Here is a 23,148-nt window from a genome sequence, read left to right as displayed (position 1 = left end):
CCTCCAGAAGGGCGGCTGTGAGGGTTCCACCGGGAACGGGGCGCCAAGCAGCCGAGGGGTGGTCTGACCCGGAGGAGTGGGTTGGTGTGGGTCCCTTTTGACCTGCCAGCTCCCGGCACCGTGAAGGGCACTGGTGACCTCTGTCTCCTCATGGCTGGGGCGACGTCCAGACCGCACATCTACCCCTGGCTGGGCTTGTGGAGGCCGGGGTCTGGGAGCCCCTCAGTCCTACACACGGCCGGGCAGGGACCAGGAAGGGCTCGAGAACACGAGTGCTATGGTGCCTGGAGGGCTCAGTCGTTAAGCCTCTGCCTTCGGCTCAGGTCATGATCTCAGGGTCCTGGGATCAAGCCCTGCATCAGGCTCTCTGCTCAGCAGGGAGCCTGCTTCTCCCTCTCCCTCTGCCTGCTTCTCCCCCTACTTGGGATCTCTCTCTGTCAAATAAATAAACAAAATCTTAAAAAAAAAAAAAAAAAAAAGAGCCTGTGTGTTCGACGGCTGCTGCGGGGTCCCCCCCCCCCCGACCCTGAGATGCTTTCCTTGAGGCTCCACACGTGTTAGTGTGAACGGCCGTGAGGGAACACCGCAGACTGGGTCGGGGCAGGGTGGATCCCCACTACAGGAATTTATTTTCTCACTGTTCTGGAGTCTGGGATTCCAAGGTCAAGGTGCCAGCAGGACTGGTTTCTGCTGAGAACTCTCTTCTTGGCTCACAGATGGTTGCCTTCTTGCTGTGTCCTCACATGGCCCTTCCTCTGTGCTGCTGCAGGGCAGGCTGGGGCACATGCTGCAGGTCTTCTCCTCCTCCTACAAGGACCCCCGTCCTAGCCATCAGGACCCCACCTTTGTGACCTCATTGAGCCTTCATTACTTTTTTTTTTTTTTTAAATTTTATTTGTCAGAGAGAGAGAGCACAAGCAGGGGGAGCGGCAGAGGGGGAAGCAGGCTCCCCACTGAGTAGAGAGCCTGACACGGGGCTCGATCCCAGGACCCTGAGATCATGACCAGAGCCGGCAGCAGACGCCCAGCCACTGAGCCACCCAAGCGCCCCCCCGTAATTCCTTCTTTAAAGCCGCTCTCTCTCCAGACAGTCACACGGGGGGGTCAGGGCTTTAACATCTGAGTTTTAAGGAGACATGATACAGCTCACACACCAAATGTCAAAGCCCGTCCTCTCCACTCAAAGAGCTCGAATCCTAAGGCAGGCGGAGTCCGCTTGGCGATTCAAAGCTGTTGTGCCCAGAGCCCCGTGCATCCTCTGGGAAGCCGCGGAGAGAGCTGTCCTGTGATGGGGGGGGCCGGGCGGAGGCGAGGGCCAGAGTGCAGGGCGAGGGGCGTCTGGGTTGGGCCGTGATAAGAAGCCGCGGGTGAATATCCGTCCTCCCCAAGGCAATCTCTAGGCTCAGTGCGGTCCCCACCAAAGTTCCAACGGCCCTTGTCACAGAAGCAGAACAAACCTGAATGTGTGTGGAATCATGGAGAGGCAGAAGGGCCGGAACAGTCTCAAGAAAGGTCAAAGCCACAGGCATCGGGCTTCCTGGGCTTAAACCGAATCACAAACCAGTAGTTACCGAGGCAGGATGGCACTGGTATGAGACAGACCCACAGATGGATGGGACGGAAGAGAGAGCCCGAAACCACCCACCACGCATGGTCAGTCACTTCATGACCGAGGGGCCGAGAATACACAGGGGGGACAGGTGTTCCCTTTGGTAGATGATGTCGGGGAAACTGGACGGCCCCGTGCAGGAGAATGAGACCCAACTCCGATCTCACACCAGGAACAAAAATTAACTGAAAATAGGTTAAAGAGGGGCGCCTCGGCAGCTCGTCGGTGAAGCGGCTAAGGTCTGCTTTCGACTCAGGTCATGGCCTTCGGGTCCTGGGAGGGATCCCCGTGTCAGGCTCCCCGCTCGGTGGGGAGCCCGCTTCTCCCTCTCCCTCTGCTGCTCCCCATGCCCCTGCTTGTGCGCGCGCGCTCTCTCTCTCAAATAAATACAGTCTTTAAAAAAAAATGGATGAAAGACCCAAGATTAACAGAACAGGACCCGAAAGCATCGAGCTCCCAGAAGAAAAGGAAGGTGGAAGCCCCTCGACATCAGTCGTGGTGATGACTTTACGGGTTTCACACCCAAAACAGAGATGACAACAGCAAAAACAAACACGTGCGACTCCATCACGCTGAAAAGCTTCTGGACAGTCGGAAACCACCACCAACATTTTCAGGTAACCTACCGCATCGGAGAAAATAGTTGCAAATCCTATCTCCGGTAAAGGATTAAGCTCCAAAATACGTAAAGAAGTCGTAAAACACCATAGCAAAAAGCCCACAAACAACGTGATTCACAGAGGGGCAGAGGGTCTGGATGGACAACTTCCCAAAGAAGACAGTGTTGGCCGGCTGGTGCCAGGCAGGGCCTCCGGCTCCCGGAGCATCGGGGAAACGCCGCTGGAAACCGCTGGCCGGCAGGCAAGGAGGGGGCGGCTGGCTCCGTGGATGTCTGGCCTCAGGCCTCCTGCGCGGCCGTGGACTTGGCCTTGGACTTGACTGATGAGTTGAGCGGAGGCTCAAAGTCAGCTCTTGGAAACTTCCCGGAGCACATTAGTATGTTCAGTTGACATTCAGTTCGGGTCTGGCTCCCAAGGCCGTGTTGCATCTCCAGGTCTCTGCCCTTAGCGGCTGTCCTGAGGTCGTCCGGGGCGTGTGTTGAAAACATGTTCGGTGCTGGAGCCCCTGCGTTTTAAGGGCTACAGGGTTAAGGAAGCCCCGAGGAGGGGAGACCCACAGGGAAACCAACCCAGGTAATTCCGATTGATGGGAATTAACTGGGTGGGGGTGGGGAGCGAGACACTCTGCCTGGAGCCAGGTTGCACGAGGCCAAGAAAGCCTTTGGAGGGGAGGTGGTCCCCGAGAGAGCAGGTTTGGGAGGTCTGGTGATGCTCAGCATGAAGGAGCACAGATGGGTGGGGGAGGGTGTGGGGCTCAGCGGTCCTCCGGGCAGGAGTGAGCCTGAAGGGCAGGCAGCCCCAGACACAATGCCGAGGGCACCTGCCGGGCTGCTTTGTCTTGGCTCCTGGGTCCTGGGAGCCCCGGGGAGCTTCCAGCAGGGAAGCGGTGAGGTGGGACTAGGCTCTGGCTCCCCACCTTGGCAGCTGTCCTGGGGCGCTGGCCCCCCCACGGCTCAGGGCGTGGCTTCTGCTCCTTGCTGTGACTCTGTCCCCCATGGCTGAGACTCTGGGGTGTGAATTCCACGTGTCACCGTGTGCTCAGGGTGGTTTGGTGTCGGGGCCGGGCGTTTGTACCCAGTGCCTTCCTGCCCTTTGGGGCTTTCTCGCAGTCCCCGCCCAGGGTCCCCCAGCACCGCTAGGGGCAGCCATCAGTCATTCGGCAGCGGGTCGCGGTGGGGAAACGCCAGGACAGCTCGGACGTTGAATCCCAGCTCTGCCGCTTATTTAGTTGTGGGACTTTCTCAGGCTCCCGTGTCCTGATCTGTCAGCCACAGCAGGACACATGACACACTGTTCCCTGAGTTGAGAGCGCGGGCCGCGCGCACACATGTCGTCGGTGCTCCGTGCGTTTTAGGAACGGATGATCCCGGTGGACGACAACCACCACCAGCGCCTGTCACCCGCCTCTCGCCTCCCAGCCCCCACCCTGCCTTGTTTACTCAATCGCTGCTGCCGCGGGGCCTGGACTGCAAACCGCATTTCACACACGCCCCTGCTAGCGGGTCTCTGTTAGGTTCTGCCGAGGGATGTTTGGGGCCGCGGGGCGCGAGGGGCCATCGGGGCACGACCGGGCTTCCTCCTGTTGGCTTCCTCTTCGCGGCGCTCCAGCTCCAGCCGCCACCCCGGGAGCTGGACCCGCTCGGAGTTTCTGGCCTACTCGCTCTCCCAGCCTACAGGTGGGAGCATCTACCTGCCGCGATCGGGGTTACTTGGTGTGTTCCTTGTTGGCTTCCAGCACCCCCCCCATACCACTGAGGTCAACCCCTTATCTTCAGCCCCGCGTGTGGAAATACCCAGCGTGGTTTCCGTTTTCCCGAGGCCACTCCTGACCCCAGCGCCGCGGCTGGCTGGCAGCAGGTGCAGGACCAGAAGGGCCTCGGCCCAGATGTGGGGTCAGGGGATGGGTCCCACATGGAGGCGAGTCCCAGGGGAGCCCCAGGCCACCGGCGGCGTGCTGGAAGGAATGGAAGAGTCCAGACGGATCGAAAGGAGCTCGGAGGGTCGGGATGGTGGGCAGGCGGGTCACGGCGAGAACTGGAAGGCCTCCCCTCCAGGGAAGAGGCAATGGAGAGACAGAGATGGCGACCAGGCATGGAGAAGACGCTGGCTCTCGGCCCCCAGCGGGGTGGGGGTTGAAGAGGCCGGACCCCCAGGAACGGGCTGTGTGATGTCGAGCTGGTGATTTGGCCGCTCAGATCACTGTTTTTATTTATTTATTTTTTAATTTTAAAAAAGATTTTATTTATTTATTTGACAGGCAGAGATCACAAGCAGGCAGAGAGGCAGGCAGAGAGAGGGGGAAGCAGGCTTCCCACTGAGCCGAGAGCCCACTGCTCAGGACCCTGGGATCCTGACCTGAGCTGAAGGCACAGGCTTGACCCACCAAGCCCCCCAGGCGCCCCTATAATGTCTTTTAACAAACACATGGAGAGGATGGCGGGAAGCAAACAGAGGCCCCCCCCCCCTCGCCCCCGCAGCCCCGGCTCCCAGCTGCGCACGAACACTTCCAGGCATCTGTCTGAGTTAGCCCAGGGAAACGCAAGACGGGGCTCCCGGATCGCTTGTCACCTGGGCTCTTCCCTCTGCCCTCACCGCGGCCACCCTTCCCTATGCTTCTGCTGCAGCTTCCAAGGGACACCGCGGTGGGGCTGCAAGGGTCGTGGGTGCCGGGCTGTCCCACTCATGGAGCGCTCGGCGTTCAGGACGCGATTTCAGCCCCTGACCTTCCTTCACCGGGGACTCTCCCTTAGGTAAGGCTGCTTCCAAGGGGCCCCGCGCTTCCCGCGCCCCCGGTCTGGTCTTTCACACGGCCCCACCTTCTTTCCTCCTGTGTCAGGGGCGCTGCTGGCCGCACCCCGAGCTCCAGCTGCCCGTCTCTCTCTTTCCTCCGCCTGCCAGAGCGGAAGGGCCTGGTCTAGTTTTCTGGAGGGTCCTTCTTCCTAGTCTCAGGGTTTCTTTCCGCGTCTTCTGGGGACCCTCCAACCCCCCATCTCCCTGCACCTCTGCCTACTTGCCCCTCTTGCAGCTCGGCAGGACCAGCCTGACCCCCCCCCCCCCGAAGGCTGGGGACCCAAGAGGTCCCTTCATCCTCTGCCCCTTCATATCTGGAAGTGACCAAGCGGAAAGTGACCCTGTTGTGGTCACAAGTGGAGGGGGAGGTAAGATGTCGGTGGTGGGGGGGGTGAGCGTCCAAGCTTCCACTGCGTGGGGAACAGGTTCTGGGCTCCCATCCCCCGCTGGTCTGCGCATCTCCCCTCCCCACCTCCCAGCACCCAGCCTTCCCCATTCTTCCCCATCCTGACAGCGGAGAAGGCTTCTGTGGTTCAGAGCCGCAGCCGCAGGGGGTCATTGCTGGGAGAGAGGCAGGAAGGACTATCTTGTGCCCTCTAAGGGATCCCCCCCCTTTCTCCTAGGATTTCAGTCACCATCTTTGTGCTGCTGGTGAAGAAGTACTTCCTTCTTCCCAGCCCCCCCCTTCTCTCCCCTGCTGTGGTGGGAGCCATGCAGGTGGGGGGGAGTGGCTCCTGGCCTGCTCAGTGCTGGAAGCCCAACTGTTCCGATGTCCTGCCTTCCCAGGAACCGAATGAGGGGACATCTGATACCCAATATTGGGGGCCAAGATTCCTACAATACTGTTGCCCACGATTCTGGGCCAGGGGCTAGTGTCCTGGCTTTGGAGAAGGGCAAATACCCCCGAGTTAGGGCGGCGTGCTCCCCCCACTCCTCACCACACCCACTCAGAACACTCCCCATCCCACAGCCACAGCAGGGATCTTGGAACTCTGCCATGCAGCCCCTCTGAGACCCCTACTCTGTCAGTCATCAGGGGTGGCTGAAGCCTTGTTCTCAAGCTCCTGACCGTGCCCCGCGGGCTCATCAAGAGCCGCCACCTACTCAGCTCTTTCTTCCTTTCCTCAGTCCGTCCCCATCCAGACCACCCTGCATGTGGGACAGGCCGTGTGCAGGACTCTGCAGGTTAGGGGTATGGGTGGCGGGGAGAGGGCTTGAGCCCACTGCTGCTGTCGGGCCGTGTGCTCCGTGGGAGGCTGTGGGTGTCCCCGCGGGGCTCCTGTGTGGAGCGTCCTCCCTCCTAGTCCCCGGGAGGCCGTCAGAGACCAGCCCCCGGGGAGAGAACCTCCCGTGCTCCCGGCTCGCTACGCTGTGGTTCCACCAGCAACCATTGGGGGTCACTGTTGCTTCAGCGACCCGTGACCGGCAGGGTCAGGGCAGGGGTCCAGGGGACCGGGGGTCCTTGCCGCCCATCTTGACCCCGGCAGGGCAGGGCACAGGAGCTGTAAGCGCTCGGGCAGACACGGTCTCCGCAGACTCTCCCCAGGCTCCGCGTGTGCGGCGGCGCGTGGCCACCTGGGAGCGCGGCCCCGAGGCCGGACCCGGAGAGGCCGGTACAGAACCCGAGCCCCGCCAGCCCTTCTGCCGCCGGCCTCCTCCCCGAGACTTCAGTCCTTTATCTGCTGCTCCTCCCCGCAAATGTCCCGCCGGCCTTGGCATCGGAGCCCGGAAAGAGACTCCGCTGGGCTCCTGCCGCATGCCCGGGGGCATCTCTGTTCTGGCGCACGGGGCGGCGGGGAGCGGACGCGCAGGCTCCGAGCGGACGCGCCTCCCTGCCCCGCTGCGGCTGGGGGCGTCCAGCGCCCACCAGCATCAGGGCCCCTCCCCGCTCTGTCCGCCCCCGGAACCGCGAGGGGCCCCCCAGAGATGAGGGCGGGGGAGGGCGCGGCTCGGCCGCGGGGGGCCTGCTTGAGCGGCAGATAACAGCGAGGTCGTCCTGCGCCACCGCCACGGGGCCGCTGGCAGGTCAGGTCCTGGCGGAGCTGCGGACAGCCGCGCTTATCCTGTATCCCCACCTCAGGGTCAAGTCCCCAAGGAGGAGGGAGGAAGTTCAGCCCGTGTTAGCACCAGATAGACAGAGAGGTAATGGGCTGCCCGGGGCCAGGGCACAAAGAGACCCGCATTTATTGTGTTTTCTCCAGCCTTCCCGTGAGAGGCAGGGGTGCCACGCAGGAGCGAGGGCAGGGAGGAAGCAAGGCTCTTGAAGCCCCAATCACCCAAGGGTAGGAGGGAGGTGGAGGGGAAGGGCCTGCGGGAAGGGGGGAAACTGCACCGAGGCATGTGCCTGGGGACGAGGGAGGAGGAGCACCAATCTGGGGGGTTCCTGGTTTCAGCGAAGGAGAGGAAGGCGGCGGGGAAGCTACCCGGCTGGGCTGGGACCTCTGCTCACCCAGGTCTCTGGGTTCCCCCCACAGCACCTGGGGCAGAGGGGGGCCGTGAGACACCCACCCCCAGCATTCCAGACAAGGACAGGGAGGCCTGAAGCGGGCTGCTCTGCTGGTTTCCAGTGTGCGGAGGGCGCCACATGTCCACAGGAGGCTGGGGTTCTCTGGACCCCAAAGCTGAGGCTGGGGTTCTCTGGACCCCACCTTCCGGGTGGGTGAGCCCCGTCTGAGTAGGGCCCCCTCTCTGAGGGCTGGGGCCTCTCCTCCACTCGGGTTGGGACCTTGTTCACTTTCTCGAGGAGAACTCAGACTCCCGAAGAAATCTTGAAAGTCTCTGGACTCCTTAAGGGCGAGTCCGCTCTGAGCCCCCCACCCCATCTTTCCTCTCCCGCCCCCTGGTGCAGCCTGGGCACCCCCTGGCCTTTCTGACCATGGGATGGGGTGTGAGTGTCTGCACACTTCATGGCCACAAAGGTCAGGACCCTTCCTCTCCGCCAGTCATCCGGGCACAATACAGTGCCCCTCAGTGCCCCGGACCCCCATTTTGGGGGTGGCAGCCTGAGGAAGCCTCTTCTGGGGTGGGCAGAGAGTCAGGTTTGACATCAGGCAGCAGCGCCCCGCGGGCCGCCTGGCACTCTGGACTGTAGTAGAAGGAAAAGAGACGGAAGGAGGGCCGCAGCTCGCCCCGGATGCTGTCCAGGATGTGGGTGAAGGCGGGTCGCAGGCGCGGGCTCTGCTGCCAACAGCGGCGCATCAGCTCCTGCCTGGTGGGGCGGGGACAGCATGAGAGCAGGCTGGCTGCTGCAAGGGGCCGTGGGAGCCTGCCTCTGGGAGGACCCCAGGAGAGTAAGCAGGGCTGTCGTGGGGAAGACTCAGCTGGGGACCGGCGGACAGGAGCGCATCAGAAGAGGCGGGCCAGAGTCATGGGGGCAGGGTGGGTAGACAGAGCAGGGATGAGGAAGGGGTGGGGTGGGGGGTGACTTACAGCTGAAGGGGACAGCTCTCCAGCTCCTCCAGGACCCCACCATCCATGACAAACTTGAGCACCTGCTCGTTGGATAAGCCCTGGTAGGGCTGTTCGGCCAAGGTCACGATCTCCCAGAGCACCACACCGAAGGACCTGGAGGACATGCAGAAGGGCTTGAGCCCAGCACCTTGCACGCTGCTCAGCACATCCAGGCCTCATCCCGGACCCCACCTCCACATCCCCCAAACCCTCTGCTCCAGCCAGCCCCCACCAGACATCCGAGTGCGTGGTGAAGATTCCATCTTTGAGGGACTCGGGGGCCATCCAGCGCACGGGCAGCAGCCCCTTCCCACCCTTGCGGTAATAGTCAGTTTCGTACACGTCTCGAGTCATCCCAAAGTCTGGAAAGTGAGGGTGGACAGGGATGGGGGCAGCAGAAGCACATGCCAGCCCCTGGCCCAGGGGTACCTCTCCTGGCCTTCTCCCCCTCCATAGCTTCCAAGAATTCTGGAATGTGAGCGCTCAAAGAACCTGAGATCATCCCGCCCCAGGACCTCTGGCCTTGGACGGAGAGGCTGTGAGGGACAGGCTGTCGGGTGGGCCTGAGTCTCCCAGCCCAGCTTAGGGAGAGTCCCTGTGTTCCTCAGGCTGCCCCATGCCCGCCCAGCACCGTCTGTACCCCCAATCTTGACAGTGAAGTCCTGGGACACCATGCAGTTCCGGGCCGCCAGATCTCGGTGCACAAACTTGTTGGCAGCAAGGTAGGCCATGCCATCTGCAATCTCACCAGCCATCTGGATCATATCTCCCAGCGCTGGCCGTGGGAGCCCCGGGTTGTTCTAGGGCCAAGAGAGGGGGCTGATGAAGAAGGAACCTAGAGGTTGGACTCCTGCCCAACCATCTCCCCACAATTGTGCCCATGTCTTCTCTAACTCCCCAGCCCCGTGGCCAGGGTCTTCTGGGTCTCCACCTCTGACTCGGGCCGCAGAGATCGAAGATGGCTCTTGAGGTCCCCCCGGGTCATTAACTCCATGATGACCAGAGTTGGCTGGCCCTGGGACACCACGCCCAGGAGACGTACCTGGGACGGACAAAGAGCCTGGTTGCTGGTCCACCCAACACCCTGACCCTTTACTCACCTGGCCAAAATGTTGCCCTACTGTGACCACCAGCTGACCTTGACACCAGCCCTGACCCTAAACCCAACCATGACCGTAATCCTAATTCTAATCTGCCAATGATACTGACCCTAACCCATGACTTTGATCGTATCTGTCATTCCAATCTTCAGGATTCACCCAATTCTGACCTTGATCCCAATCATGACCCTCATAATGATCTAGACGCTCAATATTGAACCCCATTGATGACGGATCACAGCCCTAGCCGTGATTCTGCCATGGCCCCACCATGACTCTAACCTAACCACTCTAACTCTAACCCTAACCATGACTTTTACCTCAGTCCCAACCTTGACCTTGATGGTACCCTGACCTCATCCTTGACCCTATCCTTCTTATCATGTGACTTTCACCGTAATTATGGACCCTACTCTGGCAGTGTCCCCGATCCTTCCTTACCACATGGTGACACTTGAATGCCTTCATGACAGAGGCTTCCTTGAGGAACTCGATGCGTTCTCGTGGACTGGCCAGCTCATTGACGGTCTTCAGGGCCACCGGTGTGGACTCCTCTCCGGCCTCCAGCCCTTGTGCCAGCCCCTCGTATACCATCCCAAAGGAGCCCTGACCCAGTTCCCGGATTATGGAGATCTGCTCCCGAGGCACCTCCCACTCATCAGGGACGTACACTGAGAGGAGGTGCGAGTCATGGGGCAGGAACACGGCCTCTGCCGCGCCCCCACCCGCCTCTCTCCTCTTCGGAAAGGCTTGGGTCCCAAGGCGGCCTTGTCTAAGAAAGTCTCCCGGAGCGTGCCCCTCCTCTCCCACACCCCTGTCCCGCCACTCCCGGACCTACTCTCAGAGGCGCTGAAGTACTCCGGATTCACAGAGGCATACAGGGTGCTGCTTCTGCAAGGGGGGTGGGGGGGGTCAGGCTGGAAGGGTCCTCAGGAAGGAGCAATGTCAGAGAACGAGAACGAGGGTACTGCAAGGAGGACCGAAGCCCCTTCCTCCCGTCCTCCCGTCCCAGGCCAGGCCGTCCCTGGGGAGCCCCAGACAGTTTCCAAGCGGGTCTTTGTCGTAGGCCGGGGGTCTGGGATCTGACGGACTGCGGACAGGGAGGACAGGAGGAGGGCGGCTCCTGCCTCCTCCGCTCATCCTTAAAAGCCGGCCAATCAAAATTCTGCCTCCATTTCCCTCTTGTGTTCAGCCCCAGGGCATCTGGCACCAACCAACCCAGGGCACTTGGTGGGGTCTCCTGTCTCTTCCCCTGCTTCCTTGGCTGAGAACACGGTGACCAAATGAACACTCCCAGTGCGCCCAGACTGGGGAGTCCCCGGAGGGAAGACCTGCACTGGTAACATCAGGGAAACTTGGTCCCTCAGACTGAAAGGGGGTCTCCCCCATGCTGCCCTCAGGGGATGTTATTGCTTCTAAGGAATGTTCTCTTCCGGTCTCATATACCACCTTTCAGGGACCGACCCTGTCATGAGGGCTGGGGGGGGGGTTGGGAGAGGGGGATGGGAACCGGTGGGACCGGGCGTCGTCACCTCTTCCTGCCGTAGAAGAAACCAAGGGCAGCAAGAATGATGAGCAGCATGAGCCCCACGGGGGTGACAGTGAGAAGGACGTGCAGCCCCCCGGAGTCTTCCTCCTCTGGTGGTCAGAGGGCAGCAGATGGTAGGGTCAAAGATGGAGAAGTCAGAGGGTAGAGGACACTTCTGTTTTCACCGTGGGAAGTGAGAACAGGGACCCGGTGGAGTGGCCACCACGTTCCTGTGGTAGAAACCACAGGAGACGTGGCTGGGGACCCAGCTGGGGCTGTGGGGGTGCATGTCTGGGACCAAGGCCACCCCTACCTGGGCCGGGGACATAGAAAGCGATGCTTTCTGTCCAGGAGCCATTGCCTGCCAGCGAGGTGGCCCGGACTCTGGCAGAGTAGTTTCCAGGGGGTAGCAGGGCCAGCTGGACGCCCCCAAACTTGGCGTACCGCAGTCGGGACACACACAGCACGGTGGCCTCCTGAGGGCAGGGCAGAACAGCTGGCTGGGAAGAGGGCGGACATGCCGTCTGGGTCCGGGTTTGGGGGTTCCCGCGGGTACCTACCTCTCCCAAGCGGCGGTACTTGATTTCGTATTTGAGGATGAGTCCGTTGGGGTCCGGTGGCTCCAGCCAGCGCAGGAGGACACTGCTTTTGCTGGCCGCCTCCCAGGCCACCTTCCCTGGGATGCCATCGGCTTCTCCTGCGGGAGAGGGCAGCAGCAGCCCCGCCCCTCAGCTTCACGTCCAGGCGCCTGGGGGCTAATCTCGAGGGTCCAGGAACCTCAGGGCTTGTGGGGACTGGGGACGTGGGGACGTGGAACGTTGGGGCACTACCTGGGTAGAGTCCCGCGGGTGGGGGCGGGGCGGGGGGAGAACCTACTGTGGGGCATGGTGCGCGCGAAGACGAAGGTGGCGGCGCTGCAGCCCACGGTGTGCGCCGCGTGGTTGCAGGCGTGGATGTCGATGCGATATTCCGTGAAGTGACGCAGGCCACTCAACACTGCGCGCTCCCGGGGCACTTTGTCCTCCTGGATCTCGAAATCCGAGGTGTTTCCCCCAAGCCGGAGGGTCCCGGCGGCCCGGCGCTGCCTCCCCGAGTCCCTGGGGAGGGCGCGAGTCAGAGCCGCGGCCGCGCCCCGGGACCGCCACCCCTCAATCCCGCCCGGCTCACCTGTGAGGGTTCTTATGGATGGACGTCACCTTCCAGGGGGATCTGGGGAGACCAGGGAGGGCTGCGTCAGGCCCCGCCCCCGCCCCGCCCCGCCCCGCCCCCGCCGCCCCCGCCAGGCCCACCAGGCCCGCCCCGCCCCCGCCCCCGCCCCCGCCCCCGGCGCCGGACGCACTTGGGGATGGTGATGGCGTTGTGCAGAAAGTTTTCGAACTTCTTCTGGAAGGAGGCCTCCTGCGCCTCCAGCGGCGGCAGGACCTGCCCGGGAGGGGGGTGCTGGCAGGGGCAGCAGCCGGGCTCCGTCTCGGCTTCCGGCTCCTCGTCTTCGCGGTCGAAGCGGGGGTCGCTGTGGCTGGTGGGCAGCCGCAAGCCTGGCGCGGCGCGGGGGAGAGGCGCGGTCAGACGGACAGCCCCCCGGCGCCGCCGCCCCGACCCTCCGGCCTGCGCCGCTGCCCTGCGCACCGCGGTGGCAGTAGTCGTTGAGGTAGAGGTCGCCGTCCTCCGCCAGACGCTGCCACAGCACCAGGTAGTAGGTGATGTTCCCGTTGCGCTGAGTCGGCGGCTTCCAGCGCACCAGCAGGTGGGAGGAGGAGTTGGACGTGGAGATGACGTCCTGGGGCACCGTGGGCGCTGGGGACGCAGGTAGGTGCGGCTGAGGCGCCGCGGATCCCCCTTTCTGGTACTGTCTGGTACTGGCCCTTCTCTGGGGTCCAAGCCCTTCGCATTCTCCCAAGGAACCTCCCCTTCCTGGAACGCAGAATCCTGGCCTTCCCACAGCCCTGGAAGGCCCTTGAATTGGCTCAAGTATTCCCCCAGCCCTCTCCCACCCACAGCGTCTCTAGGACCGTAGGCCGATGCCCTCTGTTCTCTCCAGGACTCAAACATCTGGCTTCCCAGTCCCTAGGGGCCTGGTGTTGAAAGACCCAGCTTCCCTATTTCTGGTGTCTGGGTTCCCGCGTTCCCAACAGGGCTCAGGTATCCAGCTCCCACCCCCTTCAAAGTCTTCCGCATACCCGCCGGCAGGGTTCGGAGGTAGACGATGGGGCTCTGGGCTCCTTGGTGGGGGCTGTCCTCAGCGGTGGTCAGTGTGATGGCCCTTACAAACACTGCATATTGTGTCCAAGGCTTGAGGGGTGCAAGAGTCACCCCGGGTTCCTGGGTGCGGCTTAAGGGCAGCTCCACATCCAGCAGGTTCCAGCTCTGGGTCCCGCAGGCGTCTGGACCTATGTGCTCTGTGGCGTTCTGGAATGGGCTGAACACCCCATCCCTAGAGCTGAGGGGCGGCTCAGCCCCAGCCCAGTTTCTAGCACTCCCGCCCTTTCTGAACCACCATAAGAAGGTCACTGTCATTCTTCCAGTGTGTGTGAAGGCATCACGCTCCTTGGGAGCACCCAGTGGGTGGGTGTGCTGAGAGCTGGGACTGGGCCAGGACCCACAGCAGGTCTGAGCCAGCAAAGCCACAGTCAGGCTGTGAGGCCATGATGCTAGGGGAGCTTCCTGAAGGACACTTGGGATTCTCTACCTTCTGAGCCCAGAGGCAGCTGGGTACAGCTGTGTGGACTGTGAGCCGCACGAGCCAGGCAGGGGGTGCTGTGCACACGTCCAGCCCACTTTAGTGTTCTTCGAAGTGTGGTCTATGGACCAGGATTACCTGGGAGCTTGTTAGAAATGTGGATTCTCGGGCTCTCCCCATGACTAACTGACTCGGAATCTGTGGGGAGGGGGCCCAGGAGTCTGTATTTAGCAAACCCTCCAGCTCCCCATGCTGGGGACCTTCACCTCCCAGTGAGGCCCAGGAGAGCCTTGGCCATTTGAGCCGGCCTGGCGCCATTGCCAGGCCCTCCTTCCTCCCCCAGGCCCTGTGCTAGTGGGAAACGAACACCCCCCCCCCCCATCTGAATCCACAGGAAGGCTTCCGAGCTAGGTGTCTCCCTCTTCTGTCGACTGTAGACATGGAAACACTCCCAACGCTGCCCTCCCGGCCTGCCATCCCGAACCCACTTTTCTCGTCTAAGAATTCTTGTTTTGATTCCTAGCCATGCTTTTGGAGCGATCCTTCCTGTGGTCTAGCCACGGTCCCTCCTACTACGGTCAGTCCGCTCTCTCCAAAGCAAAACCAGCCCGTCCTCGGCTGTCCCGCCTCCCTCCCTTCCTTAGGTTTTAATGAAATGCTGGCAGAGCTCCGCATAAACCTGGCCAAAATTAGTGGGTGCTCCCCAAACCGCTGCTGGGGCAGGAGCCTGTGGTCAGCACAGAACATTAACATAGTGAATTGAAGTTTAATTATCCGAGCCTTCCCAGCGGGGCGCCTCTCCTGGTCTCTCAGAAGTCCTGACTGTCCTCTCCATTTCACTGCTGAGGAGAAACTGAGGCACGGAGGGGTGAATAAGGTGAAGGGAGAGACAGGCGTGGGCCCTACAAGGGAGTGAGACTTAGGGGTCCTGGCTCCTTGCCTCTCTGCACCCCAGCGCTCTGTCCTCACCCCTCACCTGAATGCATTTGGGAACAGATGGGCGGGACCAGGTCTGACCCCGCCCACAGAGGGGGGACTCTGGCCCCGCCCCTCTAGCCCCACCCCCGGCACTCACGACTCCTTGTAGTACACGATGAAGCTGAGCAGGTCGCGAGCCTCCAGCGGCTCGTAGCGCTCCCAGCGCAGCAAGATGCTGTCGGCCTGCGTCACGTTGGACACGAAGCGCAGGGTGCGAGTCTGGCCTGGGGGGGCGAGGGGCCAACACCTGCTGTCAGCCGCGTCTGCCTCGGCCCGAGTCGCCTGCTCCGAGCCCCCACCCTGACCCGGCGGAGGCCACCCGCGGCGCGGCCCCCGAAGAGAACCTATCACGTCGTCCGGGGCAAACGCCCCCCACCCCCACCCCGGGGTCGTGTCTGGTGTGTTTCGGTGCACGTGCGCGTGTCGGGGTTTCTGGGGGTCCTTAGCTGTGGGGTTGCGGTGTCGGGCCTCACAGGCGGCGCGGTCTCCATTGGTGCGGGGGTTGATCTCGGCCTTGTTTTGCCGTCCCCGAGTGCCGGTCACCTCCTCCAGGCGGTAGATGTGCTCCAAGCAGAGGCGAGGGTTGAAGGCGAAGTAGATCTTGCCCACGGGAATGGTGAGCCCCGCAGCCACCCAGGACCCCAGCTGTTGTAGGTTCTGGTTGTCCAGCACGTACAGAGTGTAGTTCCTGGGCGGGGGGTGGGGGTGGGGGAGAGACCTTGTGCTGCAGGGGAGGTGGAGGCAAGGGGTGGGGAACCCGAGCGCCTTATGGGCCCCTCCTGGAGGGGCTGAGCTGGGGGCACAAGGGAGAAGGGGCCCTCAGCCTGGGGCTATGTCTCTCCAGCTGGAGTGTGGGTACCCCTGGGGGTCCACAGCAGTTTAGGAGAGACATGAGAAACCACTCAGCTGGATGATAATGTAGAAATTCTCTGGGGGTGCCTGGGGGGCTCAGTGGGTTGAACGCCCTCTTGACTTTGGCTCCAGGTGGTGATCTCAAGGTCATGATCTCAGGCTGGTGATTTCAAAACCCCTCTAGAGCTCTACTCTGGTGTGAAGCCTCTCTCTTCCTCTGCTGGCCCCCAACTCCCGGCCCACGAACAGGTGCGTGCTCTCTCATTCTCTCTCTCTGTCTCTCTTGTAAATAAGTAAAATAAAACAAAACAAAATAAAATAAAACAGGGACGCCTGGGTGACTCAGTCAGTTAAGCATCTGCCTCTGGCTTAGGTTGTCATCCCAGGCAGGAAGTCTGCCTCTCCCTCTGCTTCTCTCTCTGTCTCTCGTGAATAAACAAACAAACAAACAAACAAATAAATAAAGTCTAAATAAATAAATAAAAATAAAACAAAACATTCTCCGCGTTTTGAAAACTCCTAGCTATGCTATAGGTAGGTCTTGACTGGTAGGTGGCGGGGATGGGTTTCAAACCCAGGTGGTCTCGCTCTGCTGTTGAGAGCGTCAGAAAGCAGTGGTGACCTATGTGGAGTCTGATGTCACCATAAACGATATAGAATATATGTGTTCCCTGCACTGTTTTAAGTGCTTTGCACACAACAATGTAAGTAATATTCACAACAACCCTAAGAAAGAAGTAGTGTTAGGGGCGCCTGCGTGGCTCAGTGGGTTAAGCCTCTGCCTTTGGTTCAGGTCAGGATCTCAGGATCCTGGGGTCGAGCCCCACGTCTGGCTCTCTGCTCAGCAGGGAGCCTGCTTCCTCCTCTTTCTCTGCCTGCCTCTCTGCCTACTTGTGATCTCTGTCTGTCAGATAAATAAATTAAAAATCTTAAAAAAGAAAGAAAGAAAGAAGTAGTGTTATATTAAACCCATTTTACAGACGAGAAAATTGAGGACCACAGAAGTTAAGTAACCTACCCAGTGTCACACATACGCCACAGAGCTGACTCCAGAGCCCATGCTCTCTCCCCCTGTTTGGGGAATGTTAGGGAGGACATGTGATAGCGGGAGCTGGTCAGAGGCTGTTTCTGACCCCTTACCCATCCACCATGGCGTCCCCTCGGATTAGTTTGAGGTTCCTGAAAAAGCCCAGGGACACGAGGGCAAAGGAGTGCTTGATTTTGAGGAAGCCAGTGATGGTCTCGATGAGCCCCAGGCTTTGCTGTAGCTCCGGCTCTAGGTTATCTGGAACCGGGGAAGACAGGGCTGGAGCCGGGTTGGGGAGGTGTATGGCTGGCAGGGGGAGTGGGGGGGAAGGTGCTGATGGCAGGGGTAGCAGGGAGGGGGCCCTGAGGACTGGGACCAAGGGTGACAGAAAGCAGGGCTTTATCTGGGTCACTGTCAGGGGCATGGCCAGGGGCAGAGGTGTGCCCCGAGGAAGGTACTGACAGCCTTGGCGAAGGTTGACGATGAGGCTCCCCTCCACATGGGTGCAGCCCGCCAGGTCCTGTGCCACCTGGATGGAGTCGATGGTCTTGGTGCCCACCTTGCACTCTTTGGGGCACAGCCCCTCACACTTGTGGCAGAATATGCTAGCAGGGGCAAGCGGAGGTGTGGAGTGAGCCCCGGACCAGTGGGGACCCCCTCACTGATCCAAGAGTGCCCCCATGCCCTACACTCACCTGCTGCTGTTGCGGGTGAAGCCCGGGGGGCACTGGGCCAGGCAGCTGCCCTCGTGGATGCCGAAGGTGGAGGCGCGGCCGGGCACAGAGCGCAGGCTGGCACAGCGCTCTGCCGTGACACAGCGCCAGGACTCATGCTGGTAGGTGCCTGGAGGGCAGGCCCGGTGACAGGCACCCTGGAAGTAGAGGTGACGACAGGCCAGGCAGGCCCGGGGGTCCTCTGGTCGGCTGCAGCCCCCCAGGCATTCGGAGTGGCAGCACTCCCCCCCAGCTGTGCAGGCCAGCCCATGGGGACAGGGACACACTGTGGACAGAGTGCGGAGTTAGGCCTCCCCCCGACACCCCCGTCCCGGTGCCAACCCCTCCCCTGGGATAACACTGAAGGGTGGCATCCAGATTCCTCCAGTGCAGATGACAGTGGCTGCTGGCTTGCTTTTCCCCAGATGGGGCTCTTGAGGACCAGGATCATGGCCCCTCTCTGTGGCTTCCCATTGCCCACAGCACCTGGTGGGGGTTCAGAGCTCAGGATGGAGCAATGACCTTGTCTACCTGGACTGCTTCTTCCCAGCTTGCTGTCCTGTCTGGGCCCGGTGCTCAGCTCGTCACTGGGCATGGTGCCGGGGGAACCCGCCCCCTCTCCTGGGCAGTGAGGCCTGGGGCCGGTGGGCCTGTGAGTGTGTGTGCAGGGAGGGGGCACCCCCCCTCATCTCACCTGTCCACACCTCCACCCTCCCTGGCTCTGTGCCCTAGGTGGGGGCCACCCAAAGTGGCTGCCGTTGGGGGTTGGGGGTGGGGGCCCAAGGTGTGCGAAGTGTGCGGGTGGCAGCCTGCTGTCTGGGAGCGGGTGTGTGGTGGGGTCAGCGAGGGCGTGTTGATACTGTACATGAGAGGGGACGAGCAGCCACGGTGTTTACAGCCAACACAGGGGCATGGGCACGTGGGGCCCAGCGGACACAGAAGGGATCTGGTTACACTTCTGCTGTGACGCTGAGGCTTTGGGTGAGGGCTGGGGACGCCAGGTCTTGTCCTAGCTTCTGGAAGCTTTTCCTTTTCTCCCCTGTATCTTCTGTTTCCTCCTGTCACTTCCCCCTTTGCGCTGCTTCCTTCCTTCTGTTTTCTCTCCAGGCCCCTTACTTGCTGAGGAAGACCCCACTGTGCTGTCCTCAGTGAGCTCCTCCTTTCCCTGCCCACCCGGCTCCCCTCCCCCCAAATACGGCCAGCCTGCCCTGCATCACCTGTGCTAGGACCCCTTTTATCAGGAACCTAGAACCCCCGCCAGGGCCCAGGCACTGGTCTAATGCTGAGAGAATAGCCCATTGCCCCTAACGACCCCACGCTTACCTTACAGATGAGGGGACGGGCTCAGACACGCACCGCGAGCGAAGCCAGTAGGTTACACAGCTAAGACCGGATGGAGCCCAGGCCGTCTGGCCTTGTACTTAGCCGCTGCCCCATGTGGCTTCCCTCCGCCATGCCCACCTCACACATGTCCTGTCCCCTCTCCCTGACTCCTGGCTGTTGTCCTGCACGGTCCCTTGATGACCTTGTGCCAACTCAGTTACTGAATTTTTCTGACCCATCCTGTGGCCGCCCAGCGCCCACCCCACCCGCCCTGCCCTCCCTGTGCGCCCACCCCCGCTGGTGTTCTGGGCTGGGGCTCACCTCTCTGGCAGTGGCTGGAGGTCCAGCACCTGTAGTCAGTGTGCCCGCCGAAGGTGGTCCTGGCGCAGGGCTGGCCGGTGGCACCCAGCACGCCGGGGCACACGTCCGCACACTCCTCACGCAGCTTGTTGCCCACGATGTGGTTGGCGCCAGGTGAGGGCTGCAGTAGGCCCCAGTCGATGGTGGAGAGGTGGCACAGCTCCTGGTTCTTCTCCACCCGCACGGCCCCGCGCAGCACGGCCCCCAGCGCCGGCAGCCCCACGTCCCGCAGGTGCGGCATCTCGTAGATGACCAGTGCGTAGCCCAGGAAGAGGCGGGCGCCGCGCACCACTGCCAGGTTGGGGAAGAGGTCCCGCAGGCTCTCCAGGCCATAGACGCGGAAGAGGAGCAGGTAGTCCGTGACCTGAGTGAGGCGCGGGAAGCTGAGGCCGCGGAAGTCCTCACCGGTGGCCGTGAACATGAGCAGGATCTGCAGATGGCCCTCCACCACGCTGCAGTTCTCCAGACGGCGCAGCTCGGCCACCTCCGAGCGGATGTCCAGGCTGGGACACACTGTAGGCACAGGCGGCAGCGGCCGTCAGTGCAGCTCGGGCCCGGCACCCCATCCTGCCTGGGGAAGATTTGGGGAAGGGGAGCCTCTCCGGGAGCAGGACATCGCCCGGGAGCAGGGCGCTGCTGTGGCCTCCTCCCCGGCTTCCGAGGCTCCCGGCAGCTTGAAGGGCCCACTGCCGCCCGGGTGCCCTCCTGGTCTATTCTGCCCTGGAGAGCCAAAGGGTCTTCTCAAAAAAGGTGGGCTCCCATTCCTCCACCTCTTTCAAGTTCATGTCCTTACCCCCGCTGGCAAGGCCTCTGCAGCCTCTCTGACCCCATCCCCTGCTCTCTCTTCTTCAGCCACACTGACGTTTTTGCTGTTCCTCAAACAGGTCAGCCAAGCTTCTGCGCTGAGGCCTTTGCACCTTCTGTTCCCCATGACTAGAACACTGTTCCCTCTAGATGGTCCCTCACTTCCTTCAAGTCTCTGCTCAAATGTCCCCTCCTCAAGGAGGCCGTCTCTAACCCTCCTTTTAAATACCCCTTGCCCCCCGCTCCCTACTTTATTTTTCTCCTTAAATCTTTACACTGGCTAATATAGAATTTCCTTATTTTGTTTACGGTAAGCTCCAGAAGGGCAGGGATCTCGGAATGACTCATGGCTGTCTCCGTGGTGCCTGGGATAGTGCCTGGCACAAAGCCGGTGCTCGGGCAATGTCTGACCAACGAGCGGATTCCACGGCTGAGACCAGCGCCTCATACCTCCCTTCCCAGCCTGGCCTGAGGGAGCGCCGTGTCTGCTCCCCGCACTGCTTTACGCTGGAAGGGACGTTCCAGCTCCCCGTCTCCGGAAGTTCAAACTTAAAGTCCCTCAGGCTGACATGGCGCGGCGTTGACACACACAGGCCTACACGAGTTACGCCAGCCCCGGCGGGGTTCCTTGGCCTGGCCACACACTCAGCGCTCGTCCCACGAACCGCAGGTCCAGCCCGCCTCCTCCGATCCTGGCCTGAGTCACTCACTTCCCCCCCAGGCTGGGCGGCACCGGCCCTGGCACCCACAGGTGCCATCCATGTTTCTGTCACCCTCTAGGGAGGGGGTGGGGCGCTGCTGGTCAGCACCGTGTCCCTGCACGGCGCTCAGTCCAGGGCTAGAGACACCCGGGACCATAGTTTGAATCCACGGACGTTTGGTCCGCAAGTCCGCTCCTCTCCTGGGGACCGGGGTGTGTCCGCCTTCTTCTGACCCAGGCCCACTTTCGTCTCTCTCCCCGAGGCACCAAGGACCAGTCCCCGGAGCAGGCTGGGTACCTGGGCCCAAAGGGTGCTCTCACTTTGCTCCTTCGGCAGCAGGAGATGCAAGTCTGAATTCTTGATCTGCTCGGCCTTTATCTCCTCAAGCCTGCTCGGCTGGCTAGCCTCCGCTCCCTCGCTCCCTGCCTAGCTCTGGGCACTCTGCCACAGCCCACCCCCACTCCCCCACCCCTGCCCAGCCCCCGCTGAGGAGGCGGCCCCCTGGGGCTTATATCACACCTTCTCCCTGTCATCCCTAAGGGTCTCCGTGCTTGGCTCTGCCCAGTTCCTGTGTGTGTGTCTGAGCACACACAGGTACACACGGGCGCGCGCACACGCCTCCCCGCCCAAGACAGAATGAGAAACACTTCTAGCCCTCCAGGCAAAGGCCAATCAGGGCCTACAAGGCGCCCACATGCCACTTTCCTCATGCCCCTGCCTCTCTAGGGCTCCCCTGATGGGAGTCATTTGGAAAAACAAATCCTCGACCTTCACAGATTAACCCCTGCCTGCCTCTCCTCAGGCCACGGCCCTGCACAGAGCTGCACTGGGAACAGGACATCTGGGTCCCCTGTGACCAAACAAGCAAACGCCACCCTCCGGGCCCCTCCCAGGGACGTGCCCCCTCCTGACAACCGTGCTCCTGGCTGGCATCCGTGGTAGCCGGTCCTGGTGCAGAGTGGAGGAGGGGAGGGGAGGGCTCTCTCTTCCTTGCCGGCAATGCGTTCCCAACGAGTGCTGTTCCGGGGGTGGGGGGGACCCCTGACCCCAACCCATTTGCAGCTTTCCTGTCTCCGACCTGCTCCTGGGAGCCCTTGGTCTGAGGGTGTCACGGACCTGCCATCTGGGCGCACAGAGCCGGACCCTGAACCGTCTCAGTCCGGAAGGCGATGGTGGGGTTGGGGAAGGCCGCGCTCTTAATCCTTCCCCTTTGGAATCCTGCCGCTCAGCTTCTGTTCCCCTCCCCGGCCCCCACCAGGCTCCCCGCAACCCCCATGTGGGCCCCCTGGTCTAGATTGTCGTCCCCTCCCAAACTCTGCACACGGGAAGCCTCTGACCAGAAGGGCTAGTGTAAGGCATCCTCCATCCTAGTGTGGGGGCCCTGAGTGTGGGGGCCCATGGGACCAGGCCCTGGGCACTGGTCAGCTTTCCCTCCCAGTCCTCTGAGCCTCAGTTCCCCGTCTGCACAATGGGTTTGGTTAGTTCATGGTGCCTAGTTCTGACCTACCCATCCCATCCTGGTGCCTGTCGAGTTCAGTGGCCTTGAACATGAGCCCTAAGACTCTGCCTCCATCCTGCCATTCTCATTCAGGCATACTGGGATCAGGGTTTCATAAGTGGGAATGGAGGGCATCTCTTCATCTCTCTCTCAAGGTCCTTCTCGCATCCCAGGGAACTGAGAGGAAATGCTTATGTGGGAGAGTTAACTGCCCCTGCTGGTGGGAAGTCCTTCTGAGAGCTAACCACAGTCTCCATGTTGCAGGAGGTAAACACCTGTGTTCCGGCTGGACACTCAGTTGTCTGGCCTCTGGGCTTGCCGGGGGGTGTGGGAGGGGTGGAGATGGGGGTCCAGGAGACAGTGTTGGGCGACTCACCCTCTAGTGTGTCCAGGCCAGATCCCAAGGAGAGGAGGGTCAGGAGCAGGTGTGCTACCCATGCGCCCAGCCTGGGTACTGCCATTGTCCCAGCCCTGCCTCGTGCCCAGTCCCGGCTTCTGCAGACGGCTCCGGGGAGAAAAAGGGTTTGGCAAGCCCTAAGGGACACAGAGAGGCAGGCTTCCAGGGGGAGGGAAGCGTAGGGACCCACCGAGGGGGAATCCCACACAGAGATAGCAGGAGACGGAATGAGAGCCACGGGGACACAAAGACAGCCACAGCCAGCCACCGACAGCAGCCTGTGGCCCAGCCCCAGACAGAGACTCAGTCCGAACCAAGAGACAGAGAGATGAGGACGGAGACGCAGGCCGCAACGGAGCAGATGCGGAGAGGCCTCCAGAGGGAGAAGGGCTCGCAGGCTGCGAGCAAATGGCAGCCCAGGAGGCCTGCCAACCCGGAGCAAGAGTCGAACCGAAGCCTGGGGAGCTCGCCCGGGAGAGCGGCGCGGACCCGCCCGGGAGAGCGGCCCGGATCCTCGCGGCCGCGGGGCACCCGGGCGGGAGGAGCGGCAGGTGGCCGCAGAGACGCGCGCTATCTCCCGGCGCACGGGGGCCGCGCCCAGCCCCCGCCCTCCCCGCCCCAGGGCCAAACGGATTGGCTTGCGGGGACCTCCGGCTCTCTCCGCCCTTCCCGCCAAACCAAAATATTTAGCCTGACAACTGAGGGGGGACAGGTCTGTTGG

General features: G+C 61.8%; 1 protein-coding gene across 2 annotated transcripts; it reads right to left on the bottom strand.

Moving 5' to 3' along the window:
- Positions 1–7,179: 7,179 nt before the first annotated feature.
- On the bottom strand, positions 7,180–22,574 carry INSRR (insulin receptor related receptor). Of its 2 annotated transcripts, XM_059146376.1 has the most exons (22): positions 22,407–22,569; positions 18,989–19,540; positions 17,327–17,630; positions 17,094–17,236; positions 16,745–16,889; positions 15,226–15,440; positions 14,850–14,976; positions 13,275–13,513; positions 12,724–12,891; positions 12,437–12,632; positions 12,265–12,306; positions 11,974–12,194; positions 11,658–11,794; positions 11,411–11,573; positions 11,102–11,207; positions 10,408–10,460; positions 10,011–10,240; positions 9,401–9,511; positions 9,110–9,269; positions 8,702–8,831; positions 8,449–8,583; positions 7,180–8,227 (listed from the first exon to the last, which is right to left on the bottom strand). In XM_059146376.1, exons 1-22 carry the CDS (start codon positions 22,489–22,491, stop codon positions 7,987–7,989), a joined length of 3,903 nt encoding a protein of 1,300 aa, XP_059002359.1. In that variant the 5' UTR covers positions 22,492–22,569; the 3' UTR covers positions 7,180–7,986. The 2 variants fall into 2 exon arrangements, 1 of the variants encoding a protein (XP_059002359.1); XR_009347497.1 differs by lacking the exon at positions 8,702–8,831 and having other exon boundaries at positions 8,091–8,227; positions 22,407–22,574.
- Between the last annotated feature and the right edge of the window lie 574 nt (positions 22,575–23,148).

Source organism: Mustela lutreola, chromosome 14 (assembly GCF_030435805.1).
Source record: "Mustela lutreola isolate mMusLut2 chromosome 14, mMusLut2.pri, whole genome shotgun sequence".
Lineage (NCBI taxonomy): Eukaryota > Metazoa > Chordata > Mammalia > Carnivora > Mustelidae > Mustela > Mustela lutreola.
The sequence above is the reverse complement of the archived record's forward strand: the minus strand, read 5'-3'. Positions and strand labels throughout refer to the sequence as shown.

Bases quoted from the DNA above. Each gene is read 5' to 3' on its own strand.
- INSRR (XM_059146376.1), bottom strand. From the start codon at position 22,491: ATGGCAGTACCCAGGCTGGGCGCATGGGTAGCACACCTGCTCCTGACC. The intron at 17,631-18,988 runs GTGAGCCCCAGC...CTCTGTCCACAG, and splicing joins CTCCAGCCACTGCCAGAGAG to TGTGTCCCTGTCCCCATGGG. The intron at 12,892-13,274 runs GTATGCGGAAGA...CTGCGTCCCCAG, and splicing joins CCTCCGAACCCTGCCGGCGG to CGCCCACGGTGCCCCAGGAC.